This window comes from Drosophila willistoni, unplaced genomic scaffold, assembly GCF_018902025.1.
Source record: "Drosophila willistoni isolate 14030-0811.24 unplaced genomic scaffold, UCI_dwil_1.1 Seg395, whole genome shotgun sequence".
Taxonomy (NCBI): Eukaryota; Metazoa; Arthropoda; class Insecta; order Diptera; family Drosophilidae; genus Drosophila; species Drosophila willistoni.
The window spans coordinates 35,642-57,740 of record NW_025814333.1 but is presented as its reverse complement, the minus strand read 5'-3'; the positions used below and the strand labels follow the sequence as shown (position 1 = coordinate 57,740).

General features: G+C 39.3%; 1 protein-coding gene across 1 annotated transcript; it reads right to left on the bottom strand.

The window, feature by feature from the left end:
- Window positions 1-14,877: 14,877 nt before the first annotated feature.
- LOC124461400 (dynein axonemal heavy chain 2-like) lies at window positions 14,878-15,889 on the bottom strand. The gene is made up of 3 exons (XM_047012929.1): window positions 15,798-15,889; window positions 15,065-15,733; window positions 14,878-15,011 (listed from the first exon to the last, which is right to left on the bottom strand). The coding sequence occupies exons 1-3, from the start codon at window positions 15,862-15,864 to the stop codon at window positions 14,884-14,886; spliced, it is 864 nt and encodes a 287-aa protein (XP_046868885.1). The 5' UTR covers window positions 15,865-15,889; the 3' UTR covers window positions 14,878-14,883.
- Between the last annotated feature and the right edge of the window lie 6,210 nt (window positions 15,890-22,099).

Below are 22,099 nucleotides of genomic sequence, written 5' to 3'. Positions count from 1 at the left end.
TTAGACCTGTCCCATACTGCGTACGTTTAATCGCCACTAACTCGTTTAAATTGTACTTTCTTTCCCATTTCCTGTTTTTGTCAAACGTCCTTTTCATTTCCTGCTGTAAATCATTAATATTCTTTCGAGCCTCCGCTCTAATCTCATCACGACCACAGTCTAATTCTTCTATTAACGAATCGGTTATCAGCTTTCTTATTTCGGGATCATCAGGACTACGCATCTCTATTCCTGTCAAAATCTTAAAAATTGTCACTCTTGTACTTCTTGGAGCAGTATTATTAACAAGTTGTTGCACACGACCAACATACTTGTACCAGTTTCCCTCATTCTCTTGGCTTAACTTTGAAATCATTGGAACTATTATCTTATGCATCCTTTCTACTTGGCCGTTGCCGCGGGGTACACCTGTTGCTATCAGTAAATGCTGTATATCCTGTCTGATACAATACTCCTTAAACGCATTGGATGTGAAAGCTGCTCCCTGTCAGAAAATATTCTCACCGGGTTACCAAAAATTATCGCCTGCTTTTCAAGACAACTAAGTACTTCATCGACTCCTGTTCCACGAGTCGAATACAACCATACAAACTTAGAGAACCCATCAACAATAACAAGTATATGATTGTAACGATTTGTTGTGACCTCCATCGGGCCAACGTGATCAATGTGATGTGTCGTCAATGGCTGATCTCCTTTGCTTATTGGCATCAAATATCCTTCCTTTTTACCGGTTTTGGCATTAACAATAAGACATTCCACGCAACACTCAACAACACGGGCTACCTTTTCTTTTAATTTTGGAATATAATACGATTTTTCAACGATGTCCTGAGTCTTTCTAGCTCCAAAATGTCCTTGTTTGTGTGCAATCTGTATTATTTCTTTTTCCATCTGCGAAAGAACGACAATAAGTTCTTGATTGGGGTCCTTTGACAATATTTCATTTTCAATATAAAAATCTTCATATCCCTTCTCCTGAACTAAACTCCTGATCAATTTAGTCCAATCATCTGACAACTGTGCTTCCCTCAATCTATGGGTTATGGTGTCGGTTAGCAGAAAACAAGATAAACGGCTCAAAGCATCCACATGCCGCATCTTTGAACCTGAACGATGTTCGATCTGATAGTCGAAATCTTGTAGGTACATTGCCCAACGTGCTACAAGTAACGGAACTTCTTTCTTTTTCATTGTCATCGTGAACGCATTACAATCTGTAACAATCTTAAATCTCAATCCTAGCACATATACACGCCACTTTATTAATGCTCCAATAACTGCTAAAACCTCAAGTTCATATGAATCATACTTCTCTTCGCAAGGTTTAGTTTTCCGACTCATATATTGTACCGGATGAAATAAACCCTCTTCTGAATCTTTCTGTAAAAGCGCAGTGTGTGAATCTTAGTCTCTAGCTTAGGATTGTATAACTTTAAAACGGGACCTTTGATCAATGCTAACATCAATTGCTCAAACGCTACCATTTGCAATTCATTAAACTCAAACTTGTTGTCCTTTCGCAAAATGTCCGTCAAGGGCTTAGCTGTTACTGCGTATCCTTCGATAAATCTACGGAAATACGATGTTAATCCCAAAAATCGTTGAACTGACTTCTTGTCATGTGGGATCGGGAATCTTGAAACAGCATCAGTCTTCTCCTTACTTGGCTTAATACTTCCATTTTCAACTATATAGCCCAAAAAATGTACTTTACTGTGCAGTATCTGACATTTTTCCCAGTTTATTCTCAACCCATTTTCCGCAGCTATCTTTAACACTCTTTTAAGTATAATTAGACAATCATTCACGTTAACACTTGGTATAATTATAACGTCCATATACAGCACTGCATCTCCATTCTTCACTGATTCTCTCATTACTGCCATTATAAATCTTGTAAAAACTGCTGGAGAGTTGGATATTCCGAATGGTTCATATAGGAATTCATACTGACCATTCTGAGTTACGAATGCTGTGTACTTCTGAGATTTTTCCTCAACAGAAACATGAAAAAACCCGTTTGTTAGATCTAGAGTAGTATATCCATCTGTGGCACAGGAAAATTATCTCGGACCACTTTCTCCTTTAGCTTTCTGTAATCGCAGCACAAACGCTTTTTCCCATTTTTCTTTGTTACAAGTACAACAGGCGAAGCATATTCGGAAAAACTTTACCTTATTATCTTCTCCTCCAACCATTCTTGTACTGTACTATCAACAATTTTCTGATCAGACTCTGCTAGACGCCTTGGATGCTGATAAACTGGCAACTCATCTGTTAGTACAATCTTCATTTCGATAAGAGTGTTTGTATTTCTGATAGGTTTGTAACTTTTAATCAACTTCTTGACTTCACTAGCGATTTCTGTACTGATATGCGAAAGTCACTCTTGATTTCTACTTCATTCTGTTCTGCACTGTGCATACACATACTTTCAAATTCCTTAAACAACTCAGCACAAGATTTTTTCGCGTTACACAGTGATTCTTTTTTCTTGATGCTCACAAACTTTGTACCTTTCTTTGTAACAACCAAATCGACATGATCTAATATGGTTCTACCCAAAATTGCCTCATATGCCATGTCTTCATCAGGAACGATATGAAACTCGACTTCCATCTCAATGCCATCTATCTTGACACTTATGCTAAAACTACCAAAGGTCATCACATGACTTCCACCAATGCCTGTAAGGCTCTTCGAATATCCTGTTAATGATTTAATTCCAAGTTCGACAAACACGCTTTTACGTATGAGACTCAAATTTGCTCCTGTATCAATTAGACCGTTGAACTTAATCGACTTATAAGTTACTTCTTTCAACTCCAAACCCGAATCAGTAAATTTACCTAATGCTTTTACTAATTTGTCATCTACAACATTTGTACTTTCAACTTTGGTGGTATCTTTTCTCTTACATTCAAATGAGCGATGGCCTGTTTTGCCACATTTAAAATAAGTAAACGTTTTCTTGTTACAGTCTCTCATCATGTGTGAAGGATCACCACACTTAAAACATTTGCGATCACCTTTTGTTATCGAACTCTTCTCTCTATTATCTCTACCTTGCTTGTGAAAAGATAACTCCAATGTTGTTTTCTTTGAGGACTTCCTAGGATCATAGGATTTGAAGTACGTCTCTATTTGAACTTTCAACCCATCCACTGTTCTGGCTTGATACAATAATGCCTTATTTGCTCTCAGGTCTGGTATACCTTCTACGAAATACTCGATTAAACTTTCGTCATCCAAATCGATCGGCTTTGCGATTTCCATTAACGAATACAAAAACTCATACAAATTCTCACCTATCTTCAACTGTCGATTGCTTAGTCTTCTATGAACTTCGGCTGATGAAACCTTTACTCTGAATTCGTTTTTCAAAGCTACTTTCAGGGACTCCCAACTACAAATATCTCTCTTACTACGTATAAACGACAATGCAGCTCCCTTTAACAATTGTTTTGCATACACAAAAAGCTGTAACTGACTCCACTGTACGGTTAAAGCGCATTCTTCTAGCTCCCTAGTCCATTGTACAACATCAATCGAACCTAAACCGCAAAACTCGGAAACGCTTCCCTCCACATCTTTTAGTGTGAACCATGACCTTTGCCCATCTGTGTTCGGGACTTCTCGAATTGTTCTAGCCGAGCGAAATCTGCCTCCTGCCCGTCATTCTCAGTTTCTATTAGATCGTAATGAGCGAGTAGACGCGATTGCAGCTCAGCTTTAAGGCCTGTAGTCTCTAGCCCTAACTCTCTCAATTTAATGCGCAACTCTTCAATACGCAAAGTTAGAATATCACCTCGATCCATTTCACACAATTACAGGTATAATGCTTAACAAGTTTGCTATATTAATGTATAGTTAGTATCAATCAATCAAATTTGTTACGACTTAGCAAAATTTACACACTATGTTAATGTAGGTCAAATTGTGGTAGGTTATGGTTAAACTCAGACGATTCTTAGAAATGTGCTCTGTGCAGCTCGCATCAATTTCGTCAATATTTCTGCCACCGGTCTGGTTTCGTCGTGCAAGCAAAGTAACTCACACTCAAGACAATAATTAAACAGCTCACCCAACTATAGTCGTCCTGCTCTATGGAACCACTCAATATCGCTGTAGCAACTCACTCAGATGTTCAGTTCGCTTCTCTGTTGTCACTCGCTCTGCTGTCGCTACTCACTCTGCTGTTTTCGACTCGTTCTCTTGGTCTCTTTGTCTAATTCCACACCAACTGTCTCAACTTCGTGTCTGCTGCCTTCTCGTTTGGACTTGTCGTCGTCGTCTTCTTCTTGTAACGGTTTGTGTTGTCCGCTCTCTTTGTCTGCTTCCACACCAATTATCTCAACTTCGTGTCTGCTGCCTTCTCGTTTGGATTTGTCGTCGTCGTCTGCTTCTTGTAACGGTTTGTGTTGTCCGCTTTCTTTGTCTGCTTCCACACCAATTATCTCAACTTCGTGTCTGCTGCCTTCTCGTTTGGATTGTCGTCGTCGTCTGCTTCTTGTAACGGTTTGTGTTGTCCGCTCTCTTTTGGTTTTCCGCTTCCACAGTGAACACCAGTTATCATCAACTTTGTGCTCTCTGTCTGCTCTCTCCGTCTGTCTGCTTCCACAGTGAACACTAATTTTCATCAACTTCGTGCCTCTGTCTGCTCTCTCTGTCTGTCTGCTTCCACAGTGAACACTAATTATCATCAACTTCGTGTCCGCTGTCTGATTCCTCTGTCTGTCTGCCTCCACAGTAAACACTGGTTATCATCAACTTCGTGTCTGCTGTCTGCTTCCACAGTAAACACTGGTTATCATCAACTTCGTGTCTGCTGTCTGCTTCCACAGTAAACACTGGTTATCATCAACTTCGTGTCTGCTGTCTGCTTCCACAGTAAACACTAGTTATCATCAACTTCGTGTCTGCTGTCTGCTCTCTCTGTCTGTCTGCTTCCACAGTGAACACTGGTTATCATCAACTTCGTGCCCGCTGTCTGCTGTCTCCGTCTGTCTGCTTCCACAGTCAACACTGGTTATCATCAACTTCGTGTCTGCTGTCTGCTCTATCCGTCTGTCTGCTTCCACAGTGGACACTGGTTATCATCAACTTTGTGTCCGCTGTCTGCTTCCACAGTAAACACTAGTTCTCATCAACTTCGTGTCTGCTGTCTGCTCTCTCTTTTCCTCTCGAGTCACCACCGTTCTCGTGCCGCTCTCAACTTCAGTCGCCGACTTTTTGCCTAAACGGCGCCAAAATTCTTAGTGACGCTCTTCTTGCGTCGTCCGACCGCTCACCGTCTCACCGTCCACTCGTCGCCTCTCGTACAGTCACACCAACTTCCACTATTTTTTGAACTTGTAGTGGTTGCTTCTTGTGAAATTCGTTTGCCAACAACCTTGAGTTTGTAAGAATACATATGTATATTTTATATTATTTAAATGGCCTTAGTGATAATTTGGGTGCGCGATGTGATCGAGGCGAGAGTGCGATTGCGAGTGTTTTATGAATCAACGCTTCTGTTTATTTGCCAATGAGTGAGTCGGCCAGATAGGTACGGCCGCTGCGTGTCGTTCTGTCTTGCTCACTAGCTACTGCTCGATTGCCATGATTATGCCCGCCTGACACTTCATTTCCTACATGAATATGGTATGCAGGACTGCAAGCCGAACGCGACTCCTCTAGAGGATGGGTTCCAGACGAAGTGCGATAGCGATGATTGGTTCGTTATTGTATTTGGCGTTGACTACACGGCCAGATATAATACATTCTGTGGCTAAATTGGCGCAGAGAAATGCAGATCCGCACAAGGAACATGAAGTTGCAGCCAAGAGGGTATTGAGATATCTAAGAGGTACCTCAGATGTGAGACTTCATTATAGCAAAACTGGTGTTCCTATTCACTGTTTTGTTGATGCGGACTGGGCTGGCGATTGCAACGATCGTTCACCGGTTGGTCATTCCTTATTGCTGGAGCGGCGGTGTCATGGGAATCAAAGAAGCAAAATCTGGTTGCCCTCAGTAGCACGGAGGCCGAGTACGTAGTACTTTCTACAGCAGCGAAAGAAGCGATGTACATCAGAAAGCTGATAAACGAGATGGGATTCGGGCCGTTGGCGAAGCTGCTAATTTATAGTGACAACCAGAGCGCACAATGTCTTGCTAAACATGCTAAATTTCATTCACGTAGCAAGCATATTGAAATAAAATATCATTTTGTAAGGGAAAAGTATAAAGAAAATTTAATAGATATCAAATACATTCCCACAGATACTATGACCTCAGATATATTAACAAAGAACTTATGTAAGGTCAAACATGTAAAGTTTACAGAAATATTGGGATTAAAATAATCTGTTTTTGTATAAGATAGACTTCGCGTTGAGAAGGAGTGTTAAAATATGTATATGAGCACCGCAATATGTCTATCACTTTCTTATTATTCTCGAATGATCCGATCTGTGAATTGTAACGGACATTCTTTCATTTCTGCTTCACATTGATTTTCTTGCTGCCTGCGCTGCAGCGAATATTCTTATGCATAAGTTTAGTCTCTAATAAACCTCTACTCGAATAGGTTATGGGCCCAGGCAGCAGAAAGTAAAACTGTGCGGGTTGGTCGGAAAGACTTGTAAGAGATTCGTTTTGTTAATTAAAGTTTGTGATTAACTAATTTGTTCAAGATGAGTACACAATTTTCAATCGAAAAACTAGATGGAGAAAATTATAGTGTATGGTCAGTACAGATGAAAAGTCTGTTGATTCATTCTGATTTGTGGTCGGTGACATGTTGTCGGTTAAAAAAGAGGCGTCTGATACGACAGAACGTTGTTTGACAGTAAAGACGATAAAGCCCTCGCCAGTATATTGTTGTGCGTAAGTCCGTCGCAGATCAACGGTATAAAACATTGTAAAACCGCGAGCGAAGCATGGGCAAAATTATCCGCTAAAAATACAGTTGTTTAAGCAATTGCTGTATACTAAAATTTTGGCTACAGACAGTATTCGAGAGCATTTGAATAATTTTTCTAATGTCGTAGAAAAGTTAAATGAAATTCTGGAACAAGTGCCTGATGAAATGCTCGTGTGTAGACAGCGGGGCTACAGCTCATTTGTGTGCGGACAAATCAATGTTTACGAGTATGCGTGAGCACAAAGAGAAAATCAAGTAAGCAGGCGACAGTTATATAGAAGCCGAAGGTTTCGGTACAGTGGGACTAAAATGCAATAATATCACGATCGAATTAGTTGATGTGCTATATGTAAAGGACTTACAATGTAATTTTATTTCGGTATCAAAGGCAACAGAAAATGGCTTAAGAGTAATTAATATCAAAACAAAGTGTTAAAGACAGTAATGATCGAAGAGAAACACAACGGGTTGTTTTTGTTTGAAAATAAAGCAAAAACAGTTTTTGCTGCAGAAGCAAATGTAAATCAGCTGGTTAAATGGCATGATCGGTTCGGACATTTAAATTTCGATAGTTTAAATAAAATGATTAAGCAGGAAATGGTCTATGGTCTCAATGCTAGAGTGTTTAGTACAAATGACCTTGTATGTGAAACGTGTGCTAAAAGTAAAATTTGCGTTAAGAAGTTTCCGAAGTTTTCGGAAAGTCGCTCAAAGGAATTGTTGGGCTTGATTCATACAGACATCTGTGGACCTATGCGTACAGAGTCACAAGGTGGTGCGCGCCATTTTGCAACTTTCATAGATGATAAATCACGTTATGTATCGGTGTACATGTTAAAGAATAAGAGCGATATTTTCCAGAAATTCAAAGATTTCAAAATGCTAGCAGAAAATCAGACGGGTAAGCGTATAAAAGCCATACGATGCGACAACGGTCGTGAGTACCTGAGCGATGTATTTGAACAGTTCTTATCGAGTCATGGAATAAAAAGACAACTCACTGTTCCCCACACCCCACAACAAAATGGTGGGAGCGCGCCAATAGAACCTTGGTGGAGATGGCGCGAAGCATGATAGTGCATGCTGGAGGAGAGGCGAATCTTTTTGGGGCGTGGCGATAATGACGGCTGCATATTTACGGAACAGAGCAGAAACTGCAACCTTGCCTGACAATACTCCATACGAGGTTTGGTATGGGAAAAAGCCGAGCGTATCTCATCTTAAAGTATTTGGTATGAAAGCTATTGTATTAGATAAAACTCATAAGAACATGTTTTCAGCGAAAGGGAAGCAGCATATTTTGGTAGGTTAATCCGAGACTGCCAAGGCTTATCGTCTTTACAACCCTGTCAAAAGGACCGTAGTAGTATCCCGAGATGTCGTGTTTTTGGAGCACAAGTTCATGAAAGAGTTGGAGCACGGTCGAGAATCATCATGTGAGTCAGATCTGGTAATCTTTCAGCCAAGTGAAAAACTTGATTGCGAGCATAATGATGAAATCCAAGAAAATTCTGAGGAGCAGAAAATTCCAATTATTAATGAGCAAAGTAATGACGAAGAAAATGCTGAGGAGGAGCAACCATATACCCGAAGAGGTCCAGGCAGACCAAAGATTGTTCGCACTGGGCGTGCTGGTCGTCCACGAAGAGAGTACAATATGCTGAATGTACTAGATGCGAAAGACGTTATTGTTCCTACCTGTATAAATGAGGCATTTAAGTCAGAGCAGTCGGAAACTGGAAATCAGCAATGCAGAAGGAGTATGACAACCTAGAAAACATCAGGACATGGAGTTTGGTTGATCTTCCTGCAAACAAAAAGGTTATCGGTTGTAAATGGGTTTTTACCACCAAACGAGATGAGAGTGGCAAAGTTCAGCGTTTCAAGGCAAGATTGGTCGCAAAAGGGTGTGTTCAACAATATGGAATTAACTACAAGGAAACCTTCTTCCCGGTTGCACGTTATTCCTCAATCAGACTGGTGATTGCGTTGGCGGTGGAGCACGAGATGCACTTGCACCAGATGGATGTCTCTGCAGCGTACCTCAATAGTGAGCTACAAGATGACGTTTATATGCGACAACCTGAAGGTTTTGTCGATGCTGATCATCCCAAGCGTGTACTCAAGCTACAAAAATCATTGTACGGCTTGAAACAGAGTGGGCGTGAGTGGAACCAAAAGCTGGATAGCGTTCTTTTGAAAATTGGTTTCGTTCCGTGTGCAAGCGAACCGTGTATATACACTAGCAAAGTCAATGGGTATTTATGTATTATTGTTGTATATGTTGACGATTTTATACTTGCATGTACCAGAAAAGACGACGTGGCCTACATAAAGCAGCTCATATCAAACGAATTTGATGTGGTCGACGGCGGTGAACTCCTGGCAATGTCTCCATAGGCCACAAGCAGTACATCGAAGGCTTGTTGCATGAATGCAAGCCGAACGCGACTCCTCTAGAGGTTGGGTTCCAGACGAAGTGCGATAGCGATGATTGGTTCGTTATTGTATTTGGCGTTGACTACACGGCCAGATATAATACATTCTGTGGCTAAATTGGCGCAGAGAAATGCAGATCCGCACAAGGAACATGAAGTTGCAGCCAAGAGGGTATTGAGATATTTAAGAGGTACCTCAGATGTGAGACTTCATTATAGCAAAACTGGTGTTCCTATTCACTGTTTTGTTGATGCGGACTGGGCTGGCGATTGCAACGATCGTTCACCGGTTGGTCATTCCTTATTGCTGGAGCGGCGGTGTCATGGGAATCAAAGAAGCAAAATCTGGTTGCCCTCAGTAGCACGGAGGCCGAGTACGTAGTACTTTCTACAGCAGCCAAAGAAGCGATATACATCAGAATGCTGATCAACGAGATGGGATTCGGGCCGATGGCGAAGCTGCTAATTTATAGTGACAACCAGAGCGCACAATGTCTTGCTAAACATGCTAAATTTCATTCACGTAGCAAGCATATTGAAATAAAATATCATTTTGTAAGGGAAATGTATAAAGAAAATGTAATAGATATCAAATACATTCCCACAGATAGTATGACCTCAGATATATTAACAAAGAACTTATGTAAGGTCAAACATGTAAAGTTTACAGAAATGTTGGGATTAAAATAATCTGTTTTTGTATAAGATAGACTTCGCGTTGAGGAGTGTTAAAATATGTATATAAGCACCGCAATATGTCTATCTCTTTCTTATTATTCTCGAATGATCCGATCTGTGAATTGTAACGGACATTCTTTCATTTCTGCTTTACATTGATTTTCTTAAGTTTAAGTTTAGTCTCTAATAAACCTCTACTCGAATAGATATAAAAAAAATAAAATTTTAACGAATTTTTAATTAATATAAACTTTAATGGCTGTCATTTCGACACAATAATACGATAATAACGTGTTCAAATTTCAATTCCATTCTTTAAAATTAAAATTTAATACATTTTTAGCAAATATATTGTCTTAGCATTTGATCTTGATGCTATAGGTTGGACAATCGCAGAAAGAATCTTTTATCTGTGGAGAAAACGCCGATGTGTAAAATTTCTCCTGCGTAAGCCGGTATTGGTGTGCTACCCAGCTTGTCATATTTTGCCACATAGTAGTCCTTGCAGTTATGTGAAATTTCTGTTGTCAACTTTCCCATGTTAGGGAAAAAAAAATTGCAAAATTGGTTTTATGTTTTCCTTGGCTGCACGGTGCGCCCTGTTGTGTTCGGTCACTTCAATTTGTTTTCATTCCGCTTTGTCCGGTAAATCTGTGACGATGTCTTTGCAATACCAGAATTTTTTTTGCCGGATATAGTTGAACCAATTTGTGCTGTTCAGAGTTTGACGTGCATATTATGGGCCTGGACTTACTCTGGAAGAGAACGAACGAATTGCCGTGGGGAAATCTGCTTCTTCAATCACGATTTGATTTCGAAAACAATTGAAGGGTTTATCGGATACGTCATACATCAATACATACATACAACAGGTCAGACACTCTTCGCTATGGCAGGTTGTTCTGAAGTAAAATCGATTTTTATCGGTGCATGTTTTTGCTAATTTTTCCAATTTCGCTCTTTATAATATCTTTGAAAGATAAATGATCTGAGATCGAAAATGGTACTTGGCGTTGGAAAATTTTTTATTGATTGAACTTTTTCGAAGTTGTAATACAATCCCTAGATACGATCCCAGATATTCCACGCTTTTTATACCCTTGCAAACATTGTATATTAATTTTGGTCAGAAGTGTGCAACGCATAGAAGGAAGCATCTCCGACCATATAAAGTATATATATTCTTGATCAGCACGACGAAACGAGTTCAACGAGTCCCGTCTCCTTCTACACCGCAACAGCGAAAGAGCTGAAATTTTGCATGTAGGCTTGTTTATAGTGCACAGTGTATATTTCGGATTCAGCCGGATCGGATCACTCATATAGCTCCCATACAAACGGCAAAGTCACAAACAGTGACATTTCTCAATGACTTAGTTATTTTCTGAGCTTTGTCGTGAAATTAAATATTAATCAATTTATTACACTAACAAACAACAATTGCCAAATTTGATCTAGATTGGATAACTATCATATAGCTCCCATAGGAACGATCGGTGGTGAACAGTGACTTTGATTAATAACTTCGTTATTTCCTGGAAGCCAACTACCGGCTACCGGACACTTGTCGTTAACCCGAATGACTTTATTTGGATGTGTCGCTGACTTGTCTATCTTTGACAATTGGTTGTTTGCCATTGCAATGTGCGGTATACAGTACACAGCTTAGGATGGAGAGCACAACGAATGGCAAAGTGGATCTAGTCCGGAATCGAAAATGCAGGAAGTACGCATCCTAAATGTGCTGGGAGTCATAACCTAGTAGACTGTCCCCCCTTTCGAGAAATGAGCAAAAAGCACACGTGTGCAGGCAGATACACCACTCGTTGATCCACCAGACATCGGACTAAAAGGAAAGCAAATCGCAGTGGCAGTCGAATGAGGATGATAAACCAGTTCATCCACCAATTTTATTCCATGGAGATTTAATAAGCAAGGCTTTATTCAGGAAACGAAATTTAGCGACATATGCCTTACTGGACGAGGGAGCCGCTTGCTCTTTGATTTATGAAACTCTGACAGACGAGTTAGGACTAGATGGCCCGGCCGAAGAACTGCGCTTAAAGTGGACCAGTCAAGTCATTTATGTGAGTATCGGAGTGTCGTCAATGTGTCAAGGTGCGACGTGATTTGATTTCAAGTGTTTGCGCATGGTACGTAAGCTAGACATGCCTACGCAAACAGTTAACGATGAACTGGTAACCTCGAAAAACCATCTACAGTATTTACCAAATTTAAGTTACTGTAAAAGCAAGCTTATTTATTGGGCTGGATAATTTGAAAGTGTGTGTGCGCTGTAGACTGGGCTTATCTGTGTATGGCCGGCACAGCGCAGCAGCTCTAACGTCCTCAAACATATTGCACATATGTGAGTGCAATTAAGCGAGCAGCATGCGCGCATTGGATGAAAAAATTCTTTGCTACGGGAATACGTGTGCCAAGCAAGCCATTAAGATCGAAAGACGACGAGCGCGCTTTGCAGATTATGGAGATGTCCACAAGGTATTGCCCGATTGACTAATGTTGGCAAACAGAACTGTTATGGAGGTTCGACAAAGTAGATCTACCAGATTCATACTTAATGGCCATGAGGCGTCTACAGTGTTTAAAGTTTTTAAGCTTTTCAAAGCTTTTTAAGTGCACTCCATACCTGGACGAGTTAGGAGTGCTACGTATCGAGGGACGAATCGACAGAGTTGAAGCCGTAGATATGGACACTAAACAACCCATTATTATACTACCGCAAAAGCATAGAGTAACGTTTCTGATTGTGGAGTACTATCACAGGATAAATGACCATTTGCACAACGAAATTGTCCTTAACGAGGTACAACAGCATTACTGGATAACCGGCTTACGCGCTTTAGTGAGAAAAGTCGCGAAAGCCTGTGAAGCGTGCCGTATACGAGTGGCCCGACCAGTCCCACCAAAGATGGGCGATTTATCGACGCATTCACAACCATTCACCTTTAGTGTAGGTCACTGCTTCAGCCCATTTAAAGTCTCAGTGGGACGCAGGCGCGAGAAGAGATGGGGCGTTTTATTCACATGCCTTACGATCCGAGCGGTACACCTAGAAATAGCTGCACGACTGTCAACCAACTCATTTCTCTGCGTATTGATGCAGTTTGTAGCCAGAAGATTGTTGCCCCGTAGCATGCTATTAAACGTATTGAAGGAGCACATAGAACGGATATCAACTTCAGCTGTTGAGCAGCACTATCCAACATTAGAGTTCAGTTCACCGCACATGGGCCGCGTTTGGGAGCGACTGGTACGTTCAAATAAATCTATACTTTCAAAAATACTGCTAAAGGCCGGCCTGAAGGAAGAGGTGTTAAGAGGAGCGTTTGCTGACGTAGAGCAAATTTTGAATTCAAGGCCTCTGACCTATGTGCCATTAGAATGCGCCGACTTGGAAGCATTAACGCCGAAACATTTTCTAAAAGGAAGTTCTAGTGGCCTACGTGAGAGCGGTTCATTGGAACAGTCTGGTCCGCAACTCGCAAAAGGGTATCGTGTTGCCAGCCAAATTGCCGACCGTTTCTGGAAGCGGAGGCTAAGAGAATATCTACCAACAATCACAAGGCGCACGAAATGGGTCCAACCTCAGCTCAAGCCGACAGAAGTAGGTGACGCCCTTGTTTTTATTCTCTCTCATTTGAAGAAGAAAAGTTAGAATTTACTTTGTTTTTGCATGCACTGGTGACAGAACGGCGGCCCGTCACAAAAAATTTGGCAAGCAGGAAAGACGTGAAAAGGAGAGAAAAACACAAATGTAAGAAAAAATAAAAACATCTGAGTAATTTGAATTAATATTAAAATAAAGATGCCCCACAAATTGTGCAACTGAATATAGCGCAATACAACACAAACCGGCGTTTAATTGTTTGGTTAGAGGGCTGGGGAGCTGGGCCACGTCACTACCTGAACATTTTCTACAACCATCAAACAACATTCAATGAATACGTATATAACTATGTAGATCTCAATACTTCGTTTGTTACAATGCAACTCCGTCGATGGCGCATACTTCTTGCCCATTGGCAAATTTTGGCAAATAGATGACGAACAAGCCCATAGATTTCAATAAGATAGCCGCCATTAACGAGTATGAGAAGTGGTCAAACGACATCTGACCGTCGCACTAGGCGGTGGACTGATGACGGCTGAGCAATGGAAGGCAGTAGAGAAAAAAATGAAGCTGAACGTCTCCGCCCACAAAAGTTAGGTGGTCCAATAGCATATAAATTCTAAAAATGACCGGACCTTGGAGTGGGTCTCCAGAGCATTGCCGAGCTTGCATGTTTTGCTAATGGTGCTAAGCGTGAGGTAGATCAACAAGGAGGTTTGGTTAGTAGATAGTATGTACCTGTGTCTCAAGAAGAGACCGGTGAGGTAGAGAGAGAGACGGAACGAGAGAGAGTCCTCAAAAGCAAAGAAGGCAACATTACCTTCTAAGCTTCCTTATACATAGGCTCACGTTGTGGCACTAGAAAACTTGGCACAAAAATCTACAAAACTTGACACTTAGGCCAGCCGCCAAGAACCAGACTATGATTGTTGGCATGGACACCAATGCGCACCACACTCTGTGGGAGTCATCAGCTGATTTTTCGTATATATAATATAAGTCGCTAATTTAGGGAACGAGCGTCAGAAATGGCGATAACATCAGAATCGTGTTGGCCATGCGGTCAACTTACATTCCAGGAAACATAGGTAGCTGACTCTCACCTATTGGGGTCGCTGCATGAGATGACAAATGTAACTATATACGACGCATACTGCACTTACCGGAATCACCTAAAACTATGCCTGTGCAAGGGTGTAATTAAATTAAAATCTCAGCACGGGCTAGTAATTTTTTATTTTGGGCATCGATTTTTCATTCTTTGTGATAATATATAAGAACTCTTTATAAAATCCGAATCCATAGAAATTGACCCGATCTACTGTACACATCTCATACACTTCCCCCACCACTGACAAAAACTTCATTACAATGTAATAATTAATAATATTGCAGTATACTTACATCGATATAGCCAGAATTCATATTCATCATCCACTGCTACAAACTCACTTGGCACTGTCAAGGTCTTATCATTTAAAAGCGACCTTATTTGAGTAGCCCATGAAACTGCGATAGCTTCTAAATTTTTGACAAATTCTCGATCGTATATGTTTTCTCGCACTATTTGATGAACCACATACGGCACATAGAGTACGGTCATGCCTGACATTCTAAAATATATTCTGGTAATAAAGGATAAATATCGATCTAAAGACTTGCAAAAACGTTGTTTCACATTATCGCCCCATTCTGAATAGCTTTTAAAAACAGGCGCATAAACAAGCTCTAATATACGAAGATGTGTTCCATCCACATCGTCGTGTATAGTTCCAAAATTGATGCACTCATGAAAGGACTCTACCGTAAATGCTTGATGCGACTGGCGGACGAAATATGACAAGTCAATAACAGGAGCGACGGGAAAACCGAGACAAGCAGTTAATATATTGCAATCGTAGAATATTGTAAGCGTTGATTCAGTTACTTTCAGCAACCACAACTTGATAATTTCTATGACGTTTTCGTTCCAATCACATTGATCAAGTGAATATAAAACGGTCATTCGCTGAACGCTTTTAACCAATTCTGTTAGTTCCATATTGTCAAGAGTTACAGGTACTGTATTTCGTCCTTGCATAAAATATCATTATAAGTAAAATAAATAAGAACTTATGGGAACCATTAATTTACTTACTATAATAGTAATCGTAATCTTCGCGATATGTTTTGGGCGATCCATTACCTCTTGGAGAATTTCTCATTTCTCGAAAAATTTTATTATTATTATTATTATTATTGTATGTCGTTCGAGAACAAAAATTATAATAATTTTTACGAATGAGTTAAAACATAATTATACCTGTATTTTCAGCGATTGCTTAATCAAATTAATGTTTTAACTATTTAAGGGGGAGCCATTTCAACAGGTATTCGCTATTGGGACCGTCTACCAGTGGCCCTTACGCCCTTGTGTGTTAAATTAAAAAAAAACCAGAGGGCCGGGGCTAATTTCGACCGCGTCAAAGTTTGTATACCCTTGCAACATTTTTGATAACTCTTTCCTTACCTATAGCCATCAAAGTGGAAAAACGTTTAAGCTAAAAAGGCTAATGTTTGCGAAAGAACGGCCTACAATATTAGCATAGGAAAAAACTAAGATATTGAGCAAAGTCACTGTTTTCCACCGTTTGTTCCTATGGGAGCTTTATGATATAGTTACCCGATCTTTATCAAATTCGGCACAGTCATTAGGAGATATATTAAACTAACAAATGTTTAATTTCAAAGCAATCGCGTCACAAGTCGTTACTTGTAACTTAACTTCGTTAAGTTATTGACAAAAGTCACTGTTTTCGAAAGATCGTTCCTATGGGAGCTATATGATATAGTTACCCGATCTTGATCAAATTTGGCACAGTCGTTTATATGTGTAATTAACTCACCATATTCACGACAATAGCTCAGAAAATAACGAAGTTATTAAGAAAAGTCACTGTTCGTGACTTTGTCATTTGTATGGGAGCTATATGATATAGTGATCCGATCCGACTGAATCCGAGATATACAACGCCTGCAGTATATACAAGCTTACATGCAAAATTTCAGCTCTGTAGCTCTTACGGTCTAGGAAGAGTTTGCGTTGATCCAGACGGACGGACAGACAGACGGATGGACGGACGGACGGACATGGCTATTTGAACTCGTCTCGTATATCGGTTTCATAATTTGAGAAAATAGTGGGGGATCCTCCGCGGATAAGGTCTCATGTTCTGCTTTCCAACATTTTTTCTGAAGTTAAGAAATATAAAAGTTTTAACAACTGTGAAAATCCCTGAAGGGGTTATATACCTTTTTTATTTTCAAAAATCGCGGGCCAGAACCCGAGCTTACAACTTTAAGCTCGAATATCTCGAAAGTGTGTTTTTGAGAAATGATTTTCTTCAAATTTTTTTAAAATGTTCTGTAGCTCTTACGGTCTAGGAGGAGTTTGCGTTGATCCAGACGGACGGACAGACGGACGGACAGACGGACGGACGGACGGACGTAGCTATTTGAACTTGTCTCGTCGTGCTGATCAAGAAAATATATACTTTATATGGTCGGAGATGCTTCCTTCTATGCGTTGCACACTTCTTACCAAAATTAATATACCCTTTTTGCAAGTATATTAAACTAACAAATGTTTAATTTGAAATCAACCGCGTCAAAAGTAACGAAGTTATTGAGAAAAGTCACTGCTTGTGACCTTGTTGTTTGTATGGGAGCTATATGATATAGTGGTCTGTTCCGGCTGAATCCAAGATATACAACCCCTGCAGTATATACCTATATGCAAAATTTCAAGAAACGAGACGCTTGAGTTTGGTTGCATAAAAGACGAAAAGACAAATCGAGGAAAAGAAGAAAAGACTACAACTAATTGCTAACTAAACTTAATTAAAATATCCAAATAAATAGTTTTATATTAAATGAACTAACAAATTACAAATAAAGGAATCTAACTTTATTTCGCAATTTGCAAGCTGGAAATTTGCTAGGTGACCTTGACACAGAGAATGATCAAAATGAAAATGACGACAATAAGTGAAAAGGAGATGACGATGTGGAGGACGAACACGTTCTGCATCACTTATGCGTGTAAGCCGAACGGCTGCCGAAGTAAGTAAAGCAACTTACGCATACAAGCACTCTTTGTACTGGGCCCTGCTTTAGAACAGAGCAGTTCGCGTTCGTCACCTCTTATACGTGTAAGCCGAACGGCTGCCGAAGTCCTCACACAAAATAATAAAGACCAGAGGGCCGGGGCTAACTTCGACCGCGTCAAAGTTTGTATACCCTTGCAACATTTTTGGTAACTCTTTCCTTACCTATAGCCATCAAAGTGGAAAAACGTTTAAGCTAAAAAGGCTAATGTTTCCGAAAGAACGGCCTACAATCTTAGCATAGGAAATAACGAAGATATTGATCAAAGTCACTGTTTTCCACTGATCGTTCCTATGGGATATATGATATAGTTACCCGATCCTTATCAAATTTGGCACAGTCATTAACAGTTATATTAAACTAACAAATAATTAATTTGAAAGCAATCGCGGCAAAAGTAACGAAGTTATTGACAAAAGTCACTGTTTTTGAAAGATCGTTCATATGGGAACTATATGATATAGTCAACCGATCTTGATCAAATTTGGCACAATCGTTTATATGTGTAATTAACTCACCAATAATTAATTCATCATGACAATAGCTCAGAAAATAACGAAGTTATTGAGAAAAGTCACTGATCGTGACTTTACCATTTGTATGGGAGCTATATGATATAGTGGTCCGATCCGGCTGAATCCGAGATATACAACGCCGATATGCAGTATATACAAGCCTACATGCAAAATTTCAGCTCTGTAGCTCCAACGGTCTAGGAGGAGTTTGCGTTGATCCAGACAGACGGACAGACGGACGGACGGGCGGACGGACATGGCTATTTGAACTCGTCTCGTCGTGCTGATCAAGAATATGCTTCCTTCTATGCGTTGGACACTTCTGACCAAAATTAATATTCCCTTTTTGCAAGGGTATAAATATGAGGTAGATTTAGTTGCCCTCAGCATTTCGACGCAACCAGATCTATGTCGCTTTGTTGAGAGAACACACATGAAACCAGAGGGCCGGGGCTAACTTCGACCGCGTCAAAGTTTGTATACCCTTGCAATTTTTTTGGTAACTCTTTCCATACCTTTAGCCATCAAAGTGGAAAAACGTTTGAGCTAAAAAGGCTAATGTTTCCGAAAGAACGGCCCACATAGGAAATAACGAAGATATTGATCAAAGTCACTGTTTTCCACCGATCGTTCCTATGGGAGCTATGATATAGTTACCCGATCCTTATCAAATTTGGCACAGTCATTAACAGATATATTAAACTAACAAATGTTCAATTTGATCAATCGCGTCAAAAGTGACGAAGTTATTGACAAAAGTCACTGTTTTCGAAAGATCGTTCCTATTGGAGCTATATGATATAGTCATCCGATCTTGATCAAATTTGGCATAGTCGTTTATATGCGTAATTAACTCACCAATATTAAATTTCATGATCATAGCTTAGAAAATAACGAAGTTATTAAGAAAAGTCACTGTTCGTGACTTTGCCATTTGTATGGGAGCTATATGATATAGTGATCCGATCCGGCTGAATCCGAGATATACAACGCCTGCAGTATATACAAGCCTACATGCAAAATTTCAGCTCTGTAGCTTTAACAGTCTAGGAGGAGTTTGCGTTGATCCAGACGGACGGACAGACGGACGGACGGACGGACGGACGGACGGACATGGCTATATGAACTCGTCTCGTCGTGCTGATCAAGAATATATATACTTTATATGGTCGGAGATGCTTCCTTCTATGCGTTGCACACTTCTGACCAAAATTAATATACCCTTTTTGCAAGGGTATAAAAATTTAATTTTGCATGTAGGTATATACTGCAGGGCTTGTATATCTCGGTTTCAGCCGGATCGGACCACTATATCATATAGCTCCCATTCAAACGGCAAAGTCACGAACAGTGTGCAAACTTCTGTAAATGTCACCACCGAGGTTCGCTTTGAAGTTTTGGGAAGTTGAAGTATGGATTGAGGATTTTGAAGACATGGATGATATGATACAGTGGGATAGTTTACAAAAATTTATAAAAATGAAATGAAATGAAATTGAATGAAATGAAATGAAATAAATTACGAAGAAGAACACGCAAAACTAGGAAACTATACATTTTATTTCAGAGATAATGAAGAAATAGAAGAAGAACATAACATAGAATATTTGGACCCACCTACAAACAGGGACCCAGAAACAAATTTTGCGATTGTAAATGAAATAATAGAAAGCAATGAGTATAGACTCGACCATTTAAACAACGAAGAAACACAAAAACTTAAAAACGTCTTGTACGAATTCAGTGACATTTGACTTTCACGAGTACTATAAAGCACTCTATTTGTACAAAACATGAGGACCCAATTTATAAACGTCCATACAAATATCCCCAAACATTTGATATAGAAATCAACAAACAAATGAATGATATGATCGAGCAGGGTATCCCTCGAAAATCGAACTCACCTTACTGTTCACCCATTTGGATCGTTCCAAAAAATGGAGATGCTTCCAACAAACAAAAATTCAGATTAGTCATTGACTACCGATATTTGAATGAAGTCACAATAGATGACAAATTCCCAATTCCAGTCATGGATGAAATTCTTGACAAACTGGGAAAATGCCAATACTTTACCACCATTGATTTAGATAAGGGATTTCATCAAATTCAAATGGATCCTGAATCTATTGCAAAAACTGCTTTCTCAACTAAACATGGCCATTACGAATACACACGTAATGTCATTGGGTCTTAAAAATGCCCTGGCAACATTCCAAAGATGCATGAATAATCTTTTGGAAGACCTTATTTATAAGGATTGTCTTGTTTATCTGGATGACATTATAGTATACTCCACTTCATTGGAGGAACACATACTATCACTCAGAAAGGTATTTAACAAACTAAGAGAAGCAAACTAAACTCCAACTTGACAAATGCGAATTTATGAAAAAAGAAACAGAATTCCTTGGTCATATAATAACGACAGAAGGTATAAAACCTAAACCAAATAAAGTCAAACGCCAAAAGAAATAAAATCATTCTTAGGATTATGCGGGTTCTTCCGAAAATTCATACCAAGGTTTGCACATATTGCAAAACCTTGAACTCTTGGATTAAAGAATGGATTAGCTCCTTTCATAATAAACATAATTAACATTCTCACAATTAACATAGAAGACCCCCATTCTATTTCATCCTTTGAAAAATTAAAATATCTTCTTATGAACGACCCCATAATTGCATACCCCGATTTTAAAAAAAAACATTTTTCCTAACCACAGATGCTAGCAATGTAGCTTTAGGTGCGTTTATCTCACAGGATCATAGACCTATTTCTTAAACAAGCAGAACGTTGAACGAACATGAGATCGATTATTCAGCTATAGAAAAAGTTACTAGCAATAGTTTGGGGAACAAAGTATTTCAGACCATACCTTTTCGGTAGAAAGTTCGAAATTCTAACCGACCATAAGCCTTTAGTATGGACCAGCAATCTAAAAGAACCGAATATGAACAAAACAGATGAAAACTTTTTAGGATCAACAGTCAGCACCGCAGCTACAATACATAGTGCTCATGAGGATAATGGAAATTACATTACATCAACCTATTTTTATAAATCAAACATAAAAATAACATACAAAGAAATGACCAATGCTTACGCAAGGGATATAATTAAAAGATATCTTTGCGATAAGAAAACTGTATTATATTTCCATAATGAACAAAGATTATTTCATATTTCAACAAGCCTTTATTGAAATAATACGATCGAACGCAAATACAAAAACCTCTAAATCAAACATTAAGTTAGAGGACATTCAAACGTTTGCACAATTCAAAGAAATAATCCTAAAACAACAAAAAGAATTATTACATCCAGGAATCAAAAAAACGATTTATTAGTTTAAAGAAAAATATTATTTCCGTAATTTTCAAAACCAGATTCAAATCATTATTAACGAATGCTCAGTATGCAAAGACAGAAAATAGAAATACAAAACTAACTTTTGAAATAACACCAGAAACTATTAATGACAGAGAAAAATACGTCATAATTTACATGATCGACAATTTACAATTCCTTTAATGCATTGACATTTACTCCAAATTTGCAACACTTGTAGAAGTAAAATCTAGAGATTGGTTAGAAGCCAAGAGAGCAATTATGAAAGTATTCACTGAAATGGGCAAACCAATAAAAATGAAATCAGACAAAGATTCAGCATTTCTGTGTATAGCACTAAGAAATTGGCTACAAGAAGAAATGTAAAGTTAGAAATTACAACAAGTAAAAACGGCATTTCAGACGTAGAAAGATTCCATAAAA

Excerpts from the sequence above, each read along its gene's own strand:
- LOC124461400 (XM_047012929.1), bottom strand. The coding sequence starts at position 15,864 with ATGAGAAATTCTCCAAGAGGTAATGGATCGCCCAAAACATATCGCGAA. Across the intron at positions 15,734-15,797 it reads AGATTACGATTACTATTATA|GACGAAATACAGTACCTGTA; the intron begins GTAAGTAAATTA and ends ATTTTATGCAAG. Across the intron at positions 15,012-15,064 it reads TGAATTCTGGCTATATCGAT|TGGTGGGGGAAGTGTATGAG; the intron begins GTAAGTATACTG and ends AGTTTTTGTCAG.